Consider the following 21,880-nt stretch of genomic DNA (forward strand, 5'->3'; position numbering starts at 1 on the left):
CCGTGTGTTCACATGTAGACTAATTACTATATTATATATACACTAGATGGTGGCCCGATTCTAACACATCAGGTATTCTAGAATATGCATGTTCACGTAGTATATTGCCCAGCCACGTAGTATATTGCCCAGCCACGTAGTATATTGCCCAGTAATGTAGTATATTGCCGAGCCACGTAGTATATTGCCCAGTAACGTAGTATATTGCCCAGCGACGTAGTATATTGGCCAATCACGTAGTATATTGCCCAGCTACATAGTTTATTGCCCAGCCACGTAGTATATTGCCCAGCAACGTAGTATATTGCCCAGCCACGTAGTATATTGCACAGCCACATAGTATGTAGTATATTGGTCAGCCATGTAGTATATTGCCCAGTAATGTAGTATATTGGCCAGTGACATAAAATAAAAAATAAACATATACTCACCTTAGTCCTGGTTCCTGTGTACGGTGCACGCGGCAGCTTCCGGTCCCAGGGTTGGTATGACTATCAGCGCAGGACCTGTGATGACGTCGCGGTCACATGACCGTGACGTCATGGCAGGTCCTTCTCATGCAGGCGCGCAGGACATGTGATGAAGTCGCGGTCACATGACCGTGACGTCATGGAAGGTCCTTCTCGCACATGCGCGCAGGACCTGTGATGACGTCGCGGTCACATGACCGTGATGTCATGGCAGGTCCTTCTCCCATAGCATCCTTAGCACCGGAACCTGCCGGCGGACAGGACGCGACTTTGGAGGGTGAGAATAACGTTTTTTTTATTATTATTATTATTTGTAACATTAGATCGTTTTACTATTGATGCAGCATACGCAACATCAATAGTAAAAACGTGGTCACACAGGTTTAATAGCTGCGTAACCGGAGTGCGTTACACCGCGCTCCGGTAACGCTGGCATTAACCCTGTGTGAGGGCTGACTGGATGACTGGAGGGGAGTATGGAGCGGGCACTGACTGCGGGGAGGAAAGAGTGGCCATATTGCTGCCGGACTGTGGCCGTCGCTGATTGGTCGTGGCAATGGTCGTGGGCGTTTTGCCACGACCAATCAGCGACTTGGATTCCATGACAGACAGAGGCCGCGACCAATGAATATCCGTGACAGAAAGACAGAAGGACAGACAGACAGACAGACGGAAGTGACCCTTAGACAATTATATAGTAGATAATATTCTAGATGTACATATAGTATTATTACTATACAGTGCCTTTAAAAAGTATTCATACCCTTTGAACTTTTTCACATTTTTTACACATTATACCCACCAAACTTAAAGGGATTTTCCCACAAATAAAAGTTAATTTTATTCACTAGATCTTGGAATGAAAATAAGGTCCACAATAGGAAGTGATTAAAAAAATGTTGCTTTGCTGAGATAATCTTGTACATGTGTCCCTGTCAGAGCCAGGACGAGAGGTAAGCACCTGCCTAGGGGGCCACCTCCTGCATATCAGAGGGGGGCACACTTGGAAAAAAAATAGATGAATGTCTGCGGTCGCCCAGCATTTTCCTGCAGCTGCAGACATTCAGCACAGTAACGGCCGGGGCACAGGCACGGAGGTGAGTGACACCGCTCACCCTTATCTCTGCCTTCGACCCATTCCATCCACTGCTGCACTGCATAGAAGCGGAAACAGTGGATGGGATCCTGGATTAAGTGAAGATAAGCCTTTTTTATTTAATTCTTATATTACTGTACAGGGATGCATAAAATGAGGGGCTGTGCAGGTGGGGGGAATAAAATGAGGGGCTGTGCTGATCGGGGGAATAAAATGAGGGGTTTTCCTAACATGGGGAATAAAATTAAGAGCTGTGCTGATGGGGGAATAAAATGAGGGTCTGTGCAGGGGGAAGAATAAAATTAGGGGCTGTGTAGATGAGGGAATAACCATAGGGGTGTGCAGATGGGGGTGAATAAACAGGGGCTGTATGGATGGGCGACAAAATGTGGAGCTGTTCAGATGGCGGGGAATAAACTGAGAGGCTGTGCAGATGGGGGGGAAAACTGAGGGGCTGTGCAGAGGGGGGAATAAAATGAGGGTCTGTGCCGAAGGGCATAAAATTAGGGTCTGTGCAGGGGGGCATGAAATGAGGGGCTGTGAAGGAGGGACAGCAAAGTATATGAGGAGCTGTGGTAACCATACTGTATACTGTTACCTTAGTCCCTGAGCCATTCCTTTGCTTTGGAGTGTAAAGGTGGGGGCGGAATTAACTTCATCTTGCTAGGGCACCAAATTAGTTTGTCCTGGCCCCAGCCATGTACTGTATAATGGCTGTGTGTGACCATGCAGACATTACAGCATGGGTTTGCAGCTGATTCTTTTTACCGTGTTTCCCCGTAAATGGGGCGCCCCCCAAAAGTAAGGCATGCTAGGGGGAGCACTGTGCCTGCTAATATAGGACACCCCCCCCCCCCCGAAAATAAGGCATACCTTGTTCTGTGTATGGGGCATGCAGTTGTGTCTCGCTCCCGCTGTACCCGCTGTCCACCACTGCAGCCGCGCTGTTCGCAGGGGTTAATCACAGCCTCGGAGCTGTGTGCCGATCTCTGCCCATGAGCCCTGCGCCAATCAAAGCACAGGAACCATGGGCCAGCTGACGTCATCCATAGCCTCTGATTGTTCCTGGGCTGTGATTGGCCCAGGGCTCCTGCGCTCTGATTGGCCCAGGGCTCCTTCGCTGATTGGCCCAGGGCTCCTGCACCACCAAAGCACTGAAAGCAGTACCGCGGAGGAAACCAGTAAGAAAGTGAAAGTGTGTGTGTGTCTGTGTATGGGTGTGTGTCTGTTTATGGGTGTGTGTAAGGGTGTGTGTGTGTCTGTGTATGGGTGTGTGTCTGTGTAAGGGTGTGTGTGTGAGTGTGTACGGTACACACATGGGAGGCTGCAGTGGGATACTGTGATAATGGGAGGCTGCAGTGGGATGAGAAAATAAGACACCTCCCCCCCCCCAAAAAAAATAAAAATAAAATAAGACATGGTGCAACTTTCGGAGCAAAAATTAATATAAGACGGTGTCTTATTTTCGGGGAAACAGGGTATGAAGTAAAGCACTTCTTTGCCTGTTTTTAAACAATGTTTTACCTCACAGAATCCCCTGTGATCACATGCTGTCCCACTGTTTGTATATTCTTTTGCATCCTTCCCTGCTCAAGAGCTGTGATATGATTAGACCATGACTATGCATGGTCAGACACAGCCATTAAACAGTACAAAGAAGGACCACATTGGTAACATTATTTCGACACAGGAACATTTGTTTTAATCACACCCAATTGCGGAACTTATTTTTATTCCAAGATTCAGTGAATAAAATGAACTTAAGTTAGTGGGAAAACCCCTTTTAAATGTATGTTATTGGGATTTTATGTGATATACCAAATCAAATTAGCAAGTATTTGTGAAGTGTAAAGGAAATGATACATGGTTTTCTAAATATTTAAAAAACATAAATCTGAAAATTGTCATGTGCATTTGTATTCAGCCCCCCTGCAGTCTGATACTTTGTAAGACTACCTTTCACTGCACTTACTGCTGCAAGTCTTTTGGTTTATGTCTCTACCAGCTTTGCACAGACAGAGGCAGAAATGTTTTCCCATTCTTCTTTGCAAACTAGCTCTAGCTCAGTGAGATTGGATGGAGAGCATCTGTGAACAGCAATTATGAAGTCTTGTCATAGATCCTCAATGGGATTTAAGTCTAGATATACTTTGATATAAACCATTCCATTGTAGCTCTGGCAGTATCTTTTGGGTCGCTGTCCTGCTGAAAAGTGAATCCACGCCCCAGTCTCAAGACTTTTGCAGTAACAGGTTTCCTTCAAAGATTGCCCAGTATTTAGAGCCATCCATCTTCTTCTCACCTCTGACCAGCTTCCTGTCCCTGCTTAAGAAAAGCATCCCTACAGCATGATACTGCCACCACAACGTTTGATGGTGGGAATGGTGTTTCTGGGTCATGTGCAGGGTTAGTTTTGCGCCACACATAGCGTTTTGTCTTTAACCCAAAAAGTTGTCTTTTGGTCTCATCTGACCAGAGAACTTTCTTCCACACGTTAATTGTGTACCCCTACATGGCTTTTTGCAAACTGAAAACTGGACTTCTTATGGCTTACTTTCAGAAATGGCTTTCTTATTGCCACGCTTCCATAAAGGTCAGAATTGTGAAGTATGTTACCAATAGTTGTCCTCAGATTCTCCCACCTGAGATATGTATATATGTAACTCCTCCAGAGTGACCATGGGAATCTTGACTACTTCTCTAATTAGTGTTCTCCTTAAATGGGATGTCAGTTTAGGTGGACTCCATATTTTGGTAGGTTTGCAGCTTTCCATTTTTGGATGATGGACTGAACAGTGCTCCAGATGTTTAGAGCTTGGGCTACTTTTTTATAACCTAACCCTGCTGTACTCTTCTCCGCAACTCTGCCCCTCATCTGTGTGGTATTTTCTTTGGTTTTCATGATGTTGATCTCTAATGTTCTCTAACAAATCTCTGAAGCCTTCACATAACAGTTGTAGTTATATTGAGAATATATTGCACACAGGTGGACTCAATTTACTAATTATGTGACTTTTTGAAGCAATTAGTCTCTCTGATCTTTATTTAGGGGTATGAGACTACAATCAGCTGAATATAAATGCCCATCAGTTTTCAGATTTATATTTTTAACCCCTTCAGACCCAGGCCATTTTCCATTTTTTAGTTGTTTTTCGCTCCCCTTCTTCCCAGAGCCATAACATTTTTATTTTTCCATACATATGGCCATGTGAGGGCTTGTTTTTTGGCGGGCCAGGTTGTAAACCACTGATTTTACCACATCATATACTGGAAAACGGGAAACAAATTCCAAGTGCGCTAAAACTGCAAAAAAAGTACAACTTTTGGGGTTCACCAAATGGTAAAACTGACCTGCCATTACAATTTTCCATGTCATTACGAGTTAGTAGATACCAAACATGTCTAGGTTCTTTTTTAGTTGAGTGGTGACAAAAAAAATCCAAAGTTTGTAAAAAAAATAATAAAATGGCGCAATTTTCTAATACTCGTAGCGCCTCCATTTTTCGGGATCTGGGGCTGGGTAAGGGTTTATATTTTGCATGCCGAGCTGACATCTTTATTGATACAATTTTGGGGTAGATACAATGTTTTGATCGCCTGTTATTGCAATGTTACAGCAACAAAAAAACCATAATTCTGGCATTTTCGCCGTTTACCGATTAGATTAATTATTTTTATATTTTGATAGATCAGGCGTTTCTGAACACAGTGATACCAAATATGTGTATTTTTTATTATTGTGTTATTTTGAATGGGGCAAAAGGGGGTGATTTGACTATTTAATTTTTTTAAAATAGTTTTTAAAAAATTTTGGATTTTAAAATCATTTTTCAAGCTGGTGTTATAAAGTATTCTAATTTACTGAGATGACTTTTGGGTTTTCATTGACTGCAAGCCATAATCATCAACATTTACCAGCAATAAACACGTGAAATAGATCACTCTGTTTGTAATCACTCTATATAATATATGAGTTTCACTTTTTGAATTGAAGAACTGAAATAAACTAACTTTTTGATGATATTCTAATTTTGTGAGAAGCACCTGGAACTGCAGTGGGCCCTTCAACAATTGTACATGAAGTACCAATCCTTTCTTGATAAATGTCATTCATGAACAAAATATTTCAAGTGAGAATAATGGCAATTGGGTGTACATTTACATTGATTTCAGTGCTAACAGTGAATATACAGATCTTATTCTAGAAGACCCACACATATCTGTAGAAGCTTGACTATATCGATCAGACTAAGCAGATAGACTTTGACTTATTATTCTGTAGTTAGGATACATGATGATGATCTTACATGATGTCAAAAGGTCTTTTAACCACTTGACCGCTATGAATAAATATCTGTTTTAGAGATGTGGAATTACTTTCTAAGGCTTCACATAACCTTATGGGGCTTTTTTTCTTAGAAATATTATTGGAAAATAACACCAAGGGACGCACAGTGGATATGATTCACAGAAGGGGTCTCTGAGTCAACACCTGGGGGCATTATGTGGAAGGTGGAAACAAATCCCACTCAAACTGTCAGTGGAAATTATTATATGCAGCTCAATTACCTTTCTTTGGGCCTTAAAAGTCTAATTATAAATATATATACAATATTCTGCAAAAGTTTTAGGCAGGTGTGGGATAAAGCTGCAAAGCAACAATTCTTTAAAAAATAGTTTATTTTATCAATTAGCAAAATGAAAATTGAATGAACAAAAGATAAATGTAAATCTAATCAACACTGAGTGTTGCTTTCAGAATAACACCAATTCTTCAAGGTATGCTTGTCTAACATCAGAGATTTTGTAGGATTATATTCAGGTTTATGAGTAACCAAATATACCAAACAGGTGACAATGATCATCATTTACATATGTAGATTGGAACACAGTTATTAACTGAAACAAAAATTGCTGTGTAGGAGGCTTGAAACTGGGTGAGGAACAGGCAGACTCTCCCTACAAAGGTGAGGTTGTGAAAGACAGCTTCATGTCACAGGTCATAAACAATGTCAGTATTGAGTACTGCAACAGGTAGGTAGTTATATTGCATCAGCAAGGTCTCTCACAGGTAAGATTTCAAAGCAGACTGGGTTTCACGATGTGTTGTTCGAGCTCTTTAGAAGAAACACCAAGAAATGGCCAAAGTTAAGAATGATAGGCGCAGTGTTCAGCCAAGGAAACTTGCTGCAACAGCTTTGGTGAGCATGGTGGGGCTGAAATGCCAGAACACAGGCAGGGATGCTTACCTGTTCAAGGCCTCCAACAATTGCACTACCCAGGGTGCACCAGGCCCAAGTAAAGATAGCAAACAACACAGGTGCAAATATGGGCCCTAGATGGCTCTGTACACTGTGGCCTCTGTTCACACAGGATGCATCATGGTTAGCCCGCTATATATATGGCGTCATTAATAGGCTTTTCACCATATACTTTGCAGTCCTGTGTGAACATGCCACATACAGACTATTTTTTGCACGGGTGCTCCAAGCAGCCAATTCCTGATTGTAGGTTGGCTGCATCGGTATTATTTGCACCTGTGTTGTTTGCTATCTTTACTTGGGCCTGGTGCACCCTGGGTAGTGCAATTGTTGGAGGCCTTGAACAGGTAAGCATCCCTGCCTGTGTTCTGGTGTTTTTTTGTTTAGTTTAGTGGAGGTTTTCCTCCAATGGTGTTTTTTTTAGATTGGGGCTGAAATGGCAGTTAAGCCCAATGGTGAGGGTTATAACATTTGGAGTTGAGGGGATGATTTGCAGCATCAAACAATATCCATGTTACAGTAATAAAATCGGAAGAGATAAAAACATAACAGACTATGTTGGTGCACTGTCAGTAGAATTAATGAGGATGCAGTAATTCAAAATAAATACCTTTTATTTTAGGGTTTTCAAAAATCACAAACCGATTTTCGGCTCTGCAATGGAGCCTTCGTCTGGTGATATCACCGAAAACCGGTTTGTGATTTTTGAAAACCCTAAAGTAAAAGGTATTTGTTTTTAATTACTACATCCTCACTAATTCTACTGGGAGCGCACCAACATAACCTCTAATGTTTTTAGTGCAACAGATGAAAGACACATCATGCTTACTACCCTTTCAAATCGGAAGGTGTCTAGCAGTGCCATCAGCTCAGAACTGGCAGTAATCAGTGGGAGTTGTGGATTTGATCAGCATTAATGGTGTCCTCAATGCTGAGAGATATAGGCAGATCCTTATCCATCATGCAATACCATCAGAAATACATCTGATTGGCAACAAATTCATTTAGCAGCAGAAAGACAAACCCAAAACATACAGCGTATGTCAGTAAGAACTATCTTAAGTGTAAATAAGCTCAAGGAGTCCTGGAAGTGATTACGGTATATGGCTCTACAGAGACCCAATCTCAACATTATTGAGTCTGTCTGGGATTACATGAAGAGGCAAAATGATTTGTGCAAGCCTACATCCTCAGAAGATCTGTGGTTAATTCTCGAAGATGTTTGGAACAACCTCCGTGCAGAGTTCCAAGAAAAACAGTATGCAAGTACCTAGAAGAATTGATGATGTTTTGAAAGCAAAGGGCAGTCACACCAAATATTTACTTGATTTCAATTTCTCTTTTGTTCATTATCTTAGCATTTTGTTAATTGATTATAAAAACTATTAAAACTTCTGAATGCATTCTTACTTTGCAGCATTTTTTTCACACATGCCTAAAGTATTTGCACACTTCTGTAGAACATATACTGTATCTGCTTGTGTATGCAAACACAGGAACATCGTGCACAGGATCTAGCAAAAGAAGGCCTAAAATAAGTGAGGCGCACTGGAAAGCAAAAGCATGACTCCCAGGCTAAGGATAGATGTCAGAGTTTTTGATCAATGGACAGAATGGACTTCTATTTTATGAAATCTACTTATATAATCATCTAAGGCGTACATCCGTCTGTTTGTCTGTCTGTCTGTAACGGAAATCCCGCGTCGCTGATTGGTCGCGGTCGGCAGGCCGCGACCAATCAGCTACAGGCTTAGTCCAGCAGCGAATTGGCCGCTCCCTACTCTCAAGTCAGTGTCCCCTCCCTACTCCCCTCCAGTCAGTGCCAGTGTGTCGCCCCATCCCAGGCCAACTATGCAGCATCAATAGTAAAGAGATATAATGCTAAAAATAAAAAAAAAAATTGTGCTATTCTCACCTTCCGATGTCCACCGATGCGCGCGATGCTGCCGCCAGCTTCCGTTCCCAGTGATGCATTGCGAAATTACCCAGATGACTTTGCGCATCGGGACAGCTTCGTTGGACGCCGGAGGGTGAGTATATAACTATTTTTTATTTTAATTTTTTTTTAACAGGGATATGGTGCCCACACTGCTATATACTACGTGGGCTGTGATATATACTGTGTGGGCTGTGTTATATACTGCGTGGCCTGTGTTATATCCTACGTGGGCTGTGTTATATACTACGTGGGCTGTGCTATATATTACGTGGGCTGTGTTATATACTGCCTGGCTGCTATATACTACGTGGGCAGTGTTATATACTTTGTGGGCTGTGTTATATACTACATAGGCTGTGTTATATACTACGTGGGCTGTGCTGTATATTACGTGAGCTGTGTTATATACTGCCTGGCTGCTATATACTACGTGGGCAGTGTTATATACTGCATGGGCTGTGCTATATATTACGTGGGCTGTATTATATACTGCGTGGGCTGTGTTATATACTAGTGGCTGCTATATACTATGTGGCTGTGCTATATACTACGTGGCTGTCTGTGTTACGTGAGCTGTGCTATATACAATGTGGCTGCTATATACTATGTGGCTGCTATATACTACGTGGCTGTTCTATAAACTATGTAGCTGTGCTATATACTACGTGGCTGTCTGTGCTATATATTACGTGGCTGTCTGTGTTATATACTACGTGGCTGTGTTATATACTACGTGGCTGTGCTATATACTACGTGGCTGGCTGTGCTATATACTACGTTGCTGTCTGTGTTATATACTAGGTGGCTGTGTTATATACTACGTGGTTGTGTTATATACTACATGGCTGTGCTAAGCGCGACGTACATACATACATACATATTCTAGAATACCCAATGCGTTAGAATCGGGCCACCATCTAGTGAGTATATAACTACCCTCCTGTGGAAACCCCAAAGATATCAGGGATGGTCAAGTTAAAGACAGTCCCCTTTAACTGTGATTGCCCTACTGAATCTAAGACAATTCTCTTGGTTGTAGGAAAAAGGATGTGAAAGGCATATTGCGCAATGACTGGTGCAGTCTAATGAGTGACGTAGAGGAGGGGCAGACAGGTCTTGCATTAGATAGCCTCTCAGTGACGTGCCGTGGTGTAATGGGTTGGGAGGTAGATGAAGATACCATGTCAACAAAGGGGTTGTATGTTGTGGTTTATGGTTTTAATATGTTCTTGTGTGTGACAAAAGGTTTAATTTTATTCCTGCGGCCGATGTTGTGTTCAATTCTTCTCTAGGCTATGCCTTAAGGTCGTCCCTGGGAATGCGAGAGATCTATTCACTAGGGGAACCACATTAGGTATAGGAATATAGCTTGCATTACACAAAGCATTAGGTAGTTAATAGTGTTGGGATTAGCCCATATTTTGGGAGGGGTTAGAGGAGTTTTATAAGAAAATTGTTTTTTGGGTTAGGCAGTTCAAGTCGGTTGGTGTGGAAGTTCTAGTTAAATGACAGTCTATTCAGGTGTAAGTGAGTGGAAGCAAAGCTAGACATTACAGTGCTAACAGGTTCTAAGAAAAGTAGATGCAACAGAGGTGAGAAGATGCTGTCAGTTCAAGTCTCCTCACAGCATCACAATACATCTGAAATTTCATCTGGATGACGGAATAGTTTTGAGCACCTGAGGTCAGGAAGAGGTATTGAGTGCCATACCTCTGTCTCCCCTGTGAGAAAGATCTTGGTCTGGGTCACAGAGAAAGAGAAAGATGGTGGTCCTCTTAGAAGCTTTTATGCCAGAAGGAGGGTCCCTAGGATCAGCAAGAACAGTTGGGCTAGGGACAAGGTGGGCAGAACGGAGACGAAGACTGGTAGGACAAAAACAGGTAATATCACTAAATAGCGACTGTCTTATTCTGAATGCTGCACCCGCGTGTAACCGAATTACACAGTGAAGCTCACCCTGTTAACCCGGACGTAAGGTCTCCGGTCTAGCCTTAAGCTAAAGCCGGACCTGGTCCCATGGATGGGGAGGTGACCAGAACTCCTGGAGGAACAGTGAATAAAGCAGAACACCCTACGCCTGTCTGACTCCTGTTTAGAAGAGGGATTTCAGGTCATAGAGAACTCAGTTCCGTCCCACAGCAAACCGGCCCTGTACCCCCTTCAGTGGCACAATACGGCATACATATTTGGAGCTGCTGCGGCAGTCCCCAATTGCAGTTAAAAAAAAAACTGTAGGGTTGTGCCACGTTTCTAAATAAATCTAGTTTCTGTGATATTTTAGGGGACCCACTACAATTAGCCTTAGGTTCTCATTCTATAAGGAAGCTCCATCACAAGTTCTAGTTTTTACTGGAACAAAACACCAGCATGCGACTTTTTTATTTTTAAAATGATGTCCTCCTGAAGGAACAAACTGACCCTATCATAGTGCAGCAACGTCTCTCTTTTTATGGCTTGATGAAAGCCCTGTACGGCCGAAAAGTTGTGATTTTTCTGTACTAATAAAGTTACCAAAGGAAGATGTCTGGTGCCCTGGTTCCTGGATTTCTCTGTATTGCTACAACCTTGTGGATGGTTGCACCATTTTGCACGGACAAGAGAGTGGTGCACATGGCTCATCTATTGCAGCAAGTTCTATAACGGGAAAAAAAATGGAACGCTAGTGTGGACCTATCCTACCCACAATAAGACATATAAAAATCTAAATTGTCAATGGGTTAAATGTATTTTCAGTCATGCTTCACAGGGTGATACTAAATGTTCATCATAGTTCACATGAAACAACTACAAAAGAAAAAGTTAATTTGCTATGGACAATTATTTGTATACTTTTAACAGTATACCAATTTGCTGATGAGTTGTTTTGATACTTGATATAACTCAATAACATTTTTTAGATAATCATGAAATAACTATACAGAGTATAATACAAACATGTACACACAATGAAAGCACACAATGTAAGACTTGAGTGTAGAGCACCATCTTCTGACAAAATGTTGCAACCAACTGTAAGTACCGTATTCATTTCGAATGCTGGTTACGACATTCTCCCACTTTAATCTTACTCACAGGAGAGTCGGATTAAAGTTGGTGAAAGCCACTGGTCAAAAATATCTTCATTTTTGAATGTTTTAATAGTAACAGTAAATCATGTGTACAATCATGTGTAAATAAAGATAATTGGTTTCTCATTGGTTTCACAGCTGAAAAGCATGCATTGTTCTCTGTCTGTTAGTATGGACCTGATTCAAGAGGAGCAACAAGTCACGTACTGCCTAGACCTGTTTAAAAAGGGAACCAAAGAGAGTTCCCAGTACTACACTCTTGTCTACTGCCACTTTTATTCAAGACTATATCTTCCAATTTGAAAATTAGTAAAGAGGGAGATATACTTTTTAATTTATCCTAAGCCAAAACCTTAACCTTACCCAGTTCTTTATATATGCTCATACAGAAATAATGCTCTTAATAAAACCCATCAGTGTTCTCACATTGTACGATGTTCCCACCACACACAGTATGATGCCCCCATAGTCCACCATACAATATGAAGCTTGTTATCACCCATACAGTAAACCCCACGTTATGATATTACTGCCAGTGCCACATTATGATACCCCCGCAGTCACCTCCACACTATGATGCCCCCAGAGGTTCCCTCAACACAGTATGGTGCACTCAGTCTTCCACACAGTATAATGCTCCCACAGGACCCCACACAGTATAATGCACCCACCACACAGTATGCTTCCATACAGTATAATGCTCGCATAGACCATCTGACATTGTATACTGTTATTATGACCCACAGCACTCACACATAGTATAATGTCCCCACAATCCCCCTACACAGTATCATGCCCTCAACAATCCCATAGTACAGTATATTAATCCAATAGTTCTTATCCCAAACAGTATGATGCCCACACAGTCCTCCAACACAGCTTGATGCCCTCAACAAGTACTGCCAAAGTAAGATACCATCCACAGCCCCCACCCCGGAAAGTATATTGCTCCCACACAAGCATCCCACTTGCTGGCATACCTGCTTCACTGACTGAGTGGTCTCTGCTGTCCAGTCACATGACCTTAAAAAGCAGGGATCTCAGGGTTCCTTACTCCGTCATAATGTTAAACTGATTTGTGCCCTGAGGACACAGATTCAGTTGAAGTCGGGAGATAATCCCGACCTCCGGGGCACTTCCCTAATTTCTGGACTGTCCTGCTATATCCGGGGCAGTTGGGAAATACGCATTACATTGATGCAAGACCGCACCCTGCTGGGTAAATTACCTTCATGCCAAGGCTATGTTTTTTTATTCTAGTCATAGAAACGAACATAATATTCATGTATTGTCACAACATTGAACAAGTTTTTTTTTTTTAAATTACCCTTTAAACAAAACCTTGATAGAACAGGGACTTACTGGTCATCTCCAACCTCTTTCAACCACGCCATCTCCCTCTGGGTGTGTCTGGTAGCCAGTTCCTATAGTCACAGAGACATAGAAAAATTACATAAGTTGCATTATTATGTAACATCGTAGGACAGGTCAGAATAAAATCTCAATTAATCTGACATATACTCTTCTATATGTAGAATGTGTTGCCTGTGGGAATGACCTCAACATACTGCTGTCTGCCCTGTCCATGTTTGGTGACGGTGGAGTCTTGCAGTAGGTTGGTGCTGCCCAAGTGACTGAATCTTTGGTTCCTATGGATGTCATATGTGGTGTCTATGTTTATGGGTCCTGAGACGAGCGAATGGTTTGTGTGAGGAATCAGAATATTCTTATTCAAAGCTTGTGACATAAGAAATCATAATCAGTATTTAATGATAAGCTACTCAGCACTTTAAGGATTTGGCTACTTTTAGCCTTAAAGGGAAGGTGCCACCAGTTTTCTTGAATTTTTTTTTTAATGAAATTAAGCTTAAAATAGTAAATAAAATGTACTAATGCAATGTTTGCACTGTTTGCAAACATTTCTATATGAAAAATATTATATATTTTCTTACAAATATATATATTGACCACTAGGGGGAGCATTTTCCGTTTTAGACCTCAAGCAGCTATAGTAAGACTTACCAGCTTTACTGTTAGCTGGAAAATCTGGGCAGTAACTGCTGACATCAGCATTTCCCTCCCCTTTTGGGTGGTCTAATATCCCTGGGGCAGAATGAAGAGCAGCATCACAGGGCAGAACCATTTTGTGTGTGACTGCTCTGTGATCTGCTATCACCAGCAGTTAGTGCATCAGAAGCACAGTTAGTTTATGTGGTGTGTATGGAGCAGCATTGTCTGTGCAGAGCTGTCTGTGACTCGTCCCTCAGTAAGATAAGAAGGAGCTCCAGGTCTGCAGTGAATGGCCAGGCATTGTGGAGGGAGGGGAGAGATACATTGTATGGCTGAGAGAGGTGTCAGGTGTCACCTCTCTGCAGGCTGGGAATGCAGCTTAATGGAGTGAATGGAGCTCCTGTGATAGAGAGTAAGTGGAGCTGGGCAGAGAGCACTGGGCTATAATAAAATGGCTGCTAGTCACACCTACAGCAGTGAGTTGTGCAGCCCACAGAGGCGTGCCCAGCTCACTGCTAACACCTCTCCAATGTTAAAGATAGGGTCAGCGCCGGTCTATTATCTCCTATGTCCATGGGGTGCTGTAAAATGACACTGTTAGTGCCCTGCTACTGCTGCAAAACCAAGATGTCAGCCCCCAGTTCCTTCTTTAAACACATATAACAGACGAAATCTGTTTCACATGCATTTAAAACTTGGTTATAGCAGCATGTTATGCTACATTACAGTGATTTATTAATGATCTACAAACGCAGTACCTTACCTTTAAGGAACTCAGCAGCTTGTACGCTCTACAATGTAGACTCTACATAAACATAGCCAATGAGCTCAGTGATTGGCTGTAATCGTGTTAAGCTCAGCTTGTTTGCGGTTTTTCGTTTAAATAGAATCTGTCACCTCATTTTTGGGTATTAAACTGGTCCCAGTGTGGTGATAGTGAAGCAATGTGCATCTCTAACATGTTTTTGCCAAATAAAAGCTCCAAGTATTAGGTTTAAAAAACATGCGCCAGAGTTGCTCTGAGTCAGTGGCCACATGACGTGTAAGCGCACATGCTATGCGTGCTACTGTGCCCTCCTCCATTCTGTGCTCTGGCACATGCGCATATCTGGCATGAAGCGGGGGCTGTACACCTAGAGTCAGTGCGCATGCCTGGGGAGTGGATGGGCAGTGCGCACGTGCCTGGATTTGATATGTGGTTGCAGTGACTACGGGCCAGTCAAATGCAATGCTGTGGGCGCGCCTAATTTCAAAAGTACACTGACTGAAAAGATAAAGTCGCCACCCCTATGACTGAAAGGAAAGGTATGCTAGGGAATCCTCTAATGATATAAAGTGTATTTTAAACCTAATACTTGAAGATTTTCTTTGACAAAAACATGTTAGTGATGCACATTGCATCACTAACAGCACACTGGGGTCAGTTTAATAGCTAAAAATGAAGTGACAGGTTCCCTTTAAGTACCTGAGTGTTTGGGCAAAAGTTTGTAGAAAGTGGACAAACCATTTAAACCCCACTTGCCAAGACTAAATGGGAAATGTATTAAGACCAGCGGTTTTTTTTTACAAGGGGCACGTTCCTTAATAAATTCAATGCGTCTCTTAATGTGTGTGCCAAAAAATAAGGCTGGCCTAACAGTGGTAATTTTTTTCTAGAATTTACACCAATTTGTACTAATTATAGTAAATTTGTCACCGCACATATAGCCCAGTCCCCCTTAAACTAACTTTTTTAAGTTCTGTGAGTTTTGGAAAAAAAGTAAAATAAAAGGCTCAAATTAGTAAGCAAACATGAAATGATGAAATGCCGACATAGCTTATGACTTTTTGTTGTGTACTAGAAAACGGGAAAAAAATTCCAAGTGCGGTGAAATTGCAAAACAGTGCAATCCCACACTTGTTTTTTGTTTGGCTTTTTTGCTAGGTTCACTAAATGCTAAAACTAACCTGCCATTATGATTCTCCAGGTTATTACAAGTTCATAGACACCTAACATGTCTAGGTTCTTTTTTCTCTAAGTGGTGGAAAAAAAATTCCAAACTTTGCTTAAAAATAAAAAAAAAATGGCGCAATTTTCCGTTACCCGTAGCGTCTCCATTTTTCGTGATCTGGGGTTGGGTGAGGGCTTATTTTTTACGTGCCGAGTTGATGTTTTTAATGATACCATTTTGGTGCAGATACGTTCTTTTGATCACCCGTTATTGCACTTTAATGCAATGTCGTGGCGACCAAAAAACGTAATTCTGGCGTTTTAATTTTTTTTTTATTGCTACACTGTTTAGCGATCAGCTTAATCCTTTTTTATTGATAGATCGGGCGATTCTGAACGCGGCGATACCAAATATGTGTAGGTTTGATTTTTCTTATTGTTTTATTTTGAATGGGGCGAAAGGGGGGTGATTTAAAATTTTATATATATTTTTTTTCATATACCGTATTTAAAAACATTTTTTTTTTACTTTGGCCATGCTTCAATAGCCTCCATGGGAGCTGGCACAACTTGATTGGCTCTGCTACATAGAGGCGATGCTCAGATCGCCTCTACATAGTAGAATTACAGCATTGCTATGAGTGTCGACCCACAGGGTGGCGCTCACAGCAATCTGGCATCAACAACCATAGAGGTCTCAAGGAGACCTCTGGTTGTCATGCCGATGTCCCAATGACGCCCGATCTTGTGATGGGGGTCACCGGCTCGTGAATTTCCGGCCGGATGGCTGGAAGCACTTGTTAAATGCCGCTGTCAGAGTTTGACAGTGGCATTTAACTAGTTAATAGGTGTGGGTGGATCGCGATTCCACCCTCGCCTATTGCGGGCACATGTCAGCTGTTGAAAACAGCTGACATGTCCCGGGCTTTGATGCCGGCTCACCGCCGGAGCCCATATCAAAGCGGGGGGGTACTGCCATCAGATGTACTATTCCGTCCGATGGCAAAAAGGGGTTAAATCAAAAATCTATTGTAGTGGAAATTATAAATGGCCCCTTATTGCCAGGTCTGCCATAGAGCTGATCTCCGAGAATCCAAGAAGGTCACTTTGGGATCAGATTATCGCTTACTGTCAGGCCTGTTTCACACGTCAGTGGCTCCGGTACATGTGGTGACAGTTTTCTCACGTACCGGAGACACTGACTCACGTAGACACATTAAAATAAATGTGTCTCTGCACATGTCAGCGTGTTTCCACAGACCGTGTGTCCGTTTGAAAAACACGGAGACATGTCAGTGTTCGTGGGAGCGCACGGATCACACGGACCCATTAAAGTCAATGGGTCCGTGTAAACACGTACCGCACACGGATGCTGTCCGTGTGCCGCCCGTGTGCCGACTGAGGACCATACGGACAGTGCAGGAGACAGCGCTAGAGTTAAGCGCTGTCCCAGGCGTGTGGTGCTGAAGCCGCCATTCATTCCTTCTCCCCAGCAGCGTTCGCTGGAGAGAAGGAATGAAAAATCATGTTTTTTTTATTTATTTATTTTTTAAAATAAAGTTCCCGGTCACCTCCCGCCTCCCACCCCCTGTGCGCCCACCCGCTGGCATTAAAATACTCACCCAGCTCCCGCGATGCTTCCTCTCAGCGCCGCAGCTTGTCCTGTATAAGCGGTCACGTGGTGCCGCTCATTACAGTGATGAATATGCGGATCCACCTCCCATAGGGGTGAAGCCGCATATTCATCACTGTAATGAGCGGTACCACGTGACCGCTCATATAGGACAAGCTGCGGCGCTGAGAGGAAGCATCGCGGGAGCTGGGTGAGTATTTTAATGCCAGAAACGGGCGCACAGGGGGTGGGAGGCGGGAGGTGACCGGGAACTTTATTTTAAAAACAAAAAAAATAAAAAAAACATGATTTTTCATTCCTTCTCTTCAGCGAACGCTGCTGGGGAGAAGGAATGAATGGCGGCTTCAGCACCACACGCAAGGGGGACAGCGCTTACTGTAGCGCTGTCTCCTGCATGGTCCGTATGGTACTCAGTCGGCACACAGGCGGCACACGGCTGCCGCACGTGTGCCACACTGATGTGCCATGTGAGCTCGCGGACACGGATAACTCCGGTACCGATTTTTCCGGTACCGGAATTATCTGGACGTGTGAGACTGGCCTCAGAGGAGCATCCTAACAAGTAGGAATTTTCCCACAGAGATATAGAAATGCACCATTTGTCATGGGTTCTCCTAATAGGGAATTTGGTCAGAGAGCAGTTGGAATAATCATTTATTTCAGGCACAACCTAATAGTGAATAGTTTTCCACCAGATTGGGATATGGGATGGATTCCAAATGTTGTACTTTAATATTTTACATATCTGTCTGTCTATCTATTTGTCTATCCAGGACTTGACTTAAAGGTGCTGTACAGGACTTTACACTGTTGGCCTATCCTTTAATGCAGGTGAACAGTTGATTAGGAGCGTCTAACTGGTCTGTAGGAGCCAGAACTCTTAATGGTTGGTAGGGGATCAAATACTTATTTCTCACTGCAAAATGCAAATACATTTATATAATTTATATAATGTGATTTTCTGGATTTTATTTTTAATATTTTATCTCTCAATGTTAAAATTAACCTACCCTTAAAATTATAGACTGTTCATGTCTTTGTCAGTGGGCAAACTTACAAAATCAGCAAGGGATCAAAAACCGGTACTTATTTCTTTCACTGTATTTATATATATACACATACACACTATCTATAGGCAGACCACTCTATTCTCTGTCCCATTGTTTATTTTCTAATTTGGGATTTATTTGTGCGAACCTGCACAAATCACACAGTCTTTTATGAAATATTTTGTTCTAATTATGGTTTTGTAACAAGAAGGCACGATACACCTGGATTATAGCGTAACTTTAGAAAAAAAGACCCGAGTAGCCAAATATTTTACATTAATCTATTGCGGCTCAGCAAAATTTACAAATTGATCATGAGAGTCTTAGTTACCATTGTGATCAGAATGTATACAGGCCACTGCCGCATCACAGCGAAGCTCTTAAAGGGTCCCTGAACTTAAAATTGCAGCAGAAGCGATACCACACAAGAAATAGCACAGAAGACACTGCGTCAGAAGGAGCAGGGACCCAGGGGCCCCACAATACCCATGCTGCAAGGTAAAGCCCGCAGGGCTCCAAGCCACACCATCCCACATGCACAGCACAATGTCCACCACAGAACATCAGATGAATAGATGTAAGATAATATTGTTTTACATCTGGACTCAACCAAAAAGCAGAGAACAAAAATAGAAGTGACCCCTAGCTAAGAACCTAGGGGCCGATTCATTAAGACTGGAATCCCGCACAGTCTTAATGAAGAGATCTTTGGAGTACGATGTGGCGTACGGATAGTGTTTGTGGTTGTGCACCTCACCAGAAAAGTTACTCCAGTCAGAGACTGGAGTATAATTTCTGCATTAAAGTACACAGGCACTTTTAATAAATTTGATGTTTGGGTGCAGCCATAACATGCCGATTACTCCCATTTTTATCCAAGCAGTTTCAAAATGAAAATGCCAAAAGTTGCAAAATGTTTGTGCAACTCCACAGTGCAGAAAAAGTTTACAACCTTTCAAAGCATTTTATGCCAGTATTCTGGTGGAAAAGCTTTGATGACTCGCCCCCTAGTGTTCAGTTTTGTACATTTTTGCTTAGCTGCAATAGATCAATGTGTAAGTTATGGATGTGTGGTCCAAGTCTTTTTTTTTATTACGGTTATATTAAATGCACCTGGATTGTTACTCCCAGAGTCTTCTCAAATAATCCTGAGTCTTCATGCACTTGGCAGATGTCATCCTCTTCAGGGTACACATTTGTAACTTTAATATAGGTTCCTCACCTAAATATGTGGAAAAATTTCAATGGAGCCTGGTATGTGGGAATGTTTGGCAAGACTGCAGGCAAGCATGTTTCCTCCCTCTCTGCTGTTAGCCCAGCGTCATATTGGGCTGGTTTTTCAGTGATACTCTACCTGACAACCATAGTCTTTTAAATGGGGATATCAGACAACGGATCCATTTCAACAAGTCTGCCTCGGATTACTCCTGTTTTCAGTTTCAGTAAATTTGGTTTTAGGGCAGAGATGAGATAAAATGGCTGGATTAACAACATTTTATAAACAAATTTAGGCAGAGCCTTTCCTCTCCTTACCTGCTCCCGGGTCTCCTGAAGTTGTTTGAGCTCCTCTTCAAGACGCAAGATATCTTCCTTCAGTTGCTTCTCCCTGCGCTGAGCATTTTGCAGGTCTCTTTTGGCCTCTTCTAGCTCAGCATCTCTCCTCTGTGCCGCCATATCGCGTTGTAAATCTAAGCTGCGGGGAGCCTGCCAGCTCATAGGATGTTCTAAGACTTGGCAAAGAAGAACATATTGGTTACAATGATAACTTTTGCTTTTATCTGTTTTAGGGCAGTATGAAGATATTATAACAAGGTCACACACAAAAGGGCAACAAATTTGGAATGGCTGTGAAAAGTCCACAAGATAGTGATAAAATGCTAAGAAGGAAATATTGAGATATTGCAAGTGACGTCAGGTTTAATTGTATTAGAAGAGTGAGAGAGGATCCGACTTCATTTTTAAAAAGTCTGAAGATAGGCGAAGTAAAAATCCCAATATCAGAAGGCAACATTACGATGAGGGAATTAAAGCTGTGATGTTATAATATCACAATACAATTTTCTTTATTGTGTTTTCAAGAAAAGTTGGCACAATTTAAGAGGAAACTCAAGAAAATGTCGAGACAGTAAATTCAGGGTGAGCTGCTATGGTATTGCAAAGTATGAAGAAGGTAGTGTGATACTTCAAGGTCAAAACACTGACATTCAACAACCATTAATGGCTTAAAGGGAATCTTTCCCCAGGTTTTTTGTTACTTCATCTGAGAGCAGCATAATGTAGGAAATGAGACCCCGATTCCAATGATGTATCACTTAGGCTACTTTCACACTAGTCCGTCGGTACGGGCCGTTGCAAACCGTCGGCCCGACGTACAGTGTGTTAATGTAGCACAACGTGGGCAGCAGATGCAGTTTTACAACGCATCCGCTGCCCATTGTGAGTTCTGGGGAGGTGGGGGCGGAGTTTCGGCCGCGCATGTGCGGTTGAAAATGGCGGACCCGACGCACAAAAAAAGTTACATGTAACGTTTTTTTGTGCCGACGGTCCGCCAAAACATGACGCATCTGTCGCACGACGGATGCGACGTGTGGCCATACGTCGCAATGCATCACTAATGCAAGCCTATGGAGAAAAACGCATCCTGCGGGCAACTTTGCAGGATGCGTTTTTTCTCCAAAACGACGCATTGCGACGTACAGCAAGCGACGCTAGTGTGAAAGTAGCCTTAGTTTACTGGATGCAGCAGTTGTGATACAATCAGCATTCTTAGATGTAGAATAAAGCAGAGCTGAAGAAGCTGCCCCAACCCACACCAGACTCTCTGTGTACAAAGTCTATTGACAGCGAGCTGCTTATCACTGGAGGGGGCGTGGTCGGATAACTTGGCATGAGGCAGCTTGTCCCATCAATGATAATCTCCTAGTGATCAAATCTTCTAAACTAATCTAAGTAAACAACAGCACACAGTCTGATGAGTGACACATCATTTAATTCAGTGTTTTAACCCCTATCTCATGCTGTCCTCAGATTACATAGTCAAAACCTCCTGGCAGATTCCTTCACCTCTGGGATAACAATTGTTTTTTCTGGTACCCCATTCATCCCTATGGAAAAGGATGGTACATTCTCATAGTACTTGTTTTGAAAACATGGGTTTGGTGCCCCTCATTCTTGGCTCCAGTGGGCAATCTTGAACTTAGACCCCAACTACCTTTTTTTAACCTGTTTGACTGACAAGTATCCCTTTAAATCCAATTTTTGTAAGTAAAATCTCTGTAATTTGATGGACAATACCTAACTATTTACCATTATCTATTGCCAGTAACAGACTATGTTAGAACAGTATAGGGGGCATAGTGAAGCCATCCCCTTACACTAACTCAGATCAAGATATAAGCAATGCCACAGAAGGAAGAATGGTAGG

At 42.4% G+C, this 21,880-nt stretch overlaps 1 protein-coding gene across 1 annotated transcript in view; it reads right to left on the bottom strand.

Annotated features, from left to right (window-relative positions):
- Positions 1-21,880, bottom strand: part of TBKBP1 (TBK1 binding protein 1) — a 122,052-nt gene that overhangs the window by 48,587 nt on the left and 51,585 nt on the right. The window contains exons 5-6 of the mRNA XM_077252270.1: positions 19,990-20,186; positions 13,197-13,258 (exon numbers count right to left, since the gene is read on the bottom strand). Of these exons, the coding sequence (XP_077108385.1) occupies positions 13,197-13,258; positions 19,990-20,186 (259 nt within the window). The remainder of the gene's footprint in view (positions 1-13,196; positions 13,259-19,989; positions 20,187-21,880) is intronic.

This window comes from Ranitomeya variabilis, chromosome 4 (genome assembly GCF_051348905.1).
Source record: "Ranitomeya variabilis isolate aRanVar5 chromosome 4, aRanVar5.hap1, whole genome shotgun sequence".
In the NCBI taxonomy this organism is placed as follows: domain Eukaryota; kingdom Metazoa; phylum Chordata; class Amphibia; order Anura; family Dendrobatidae; genus Ranitomeya; species Ranitomeya variabilis.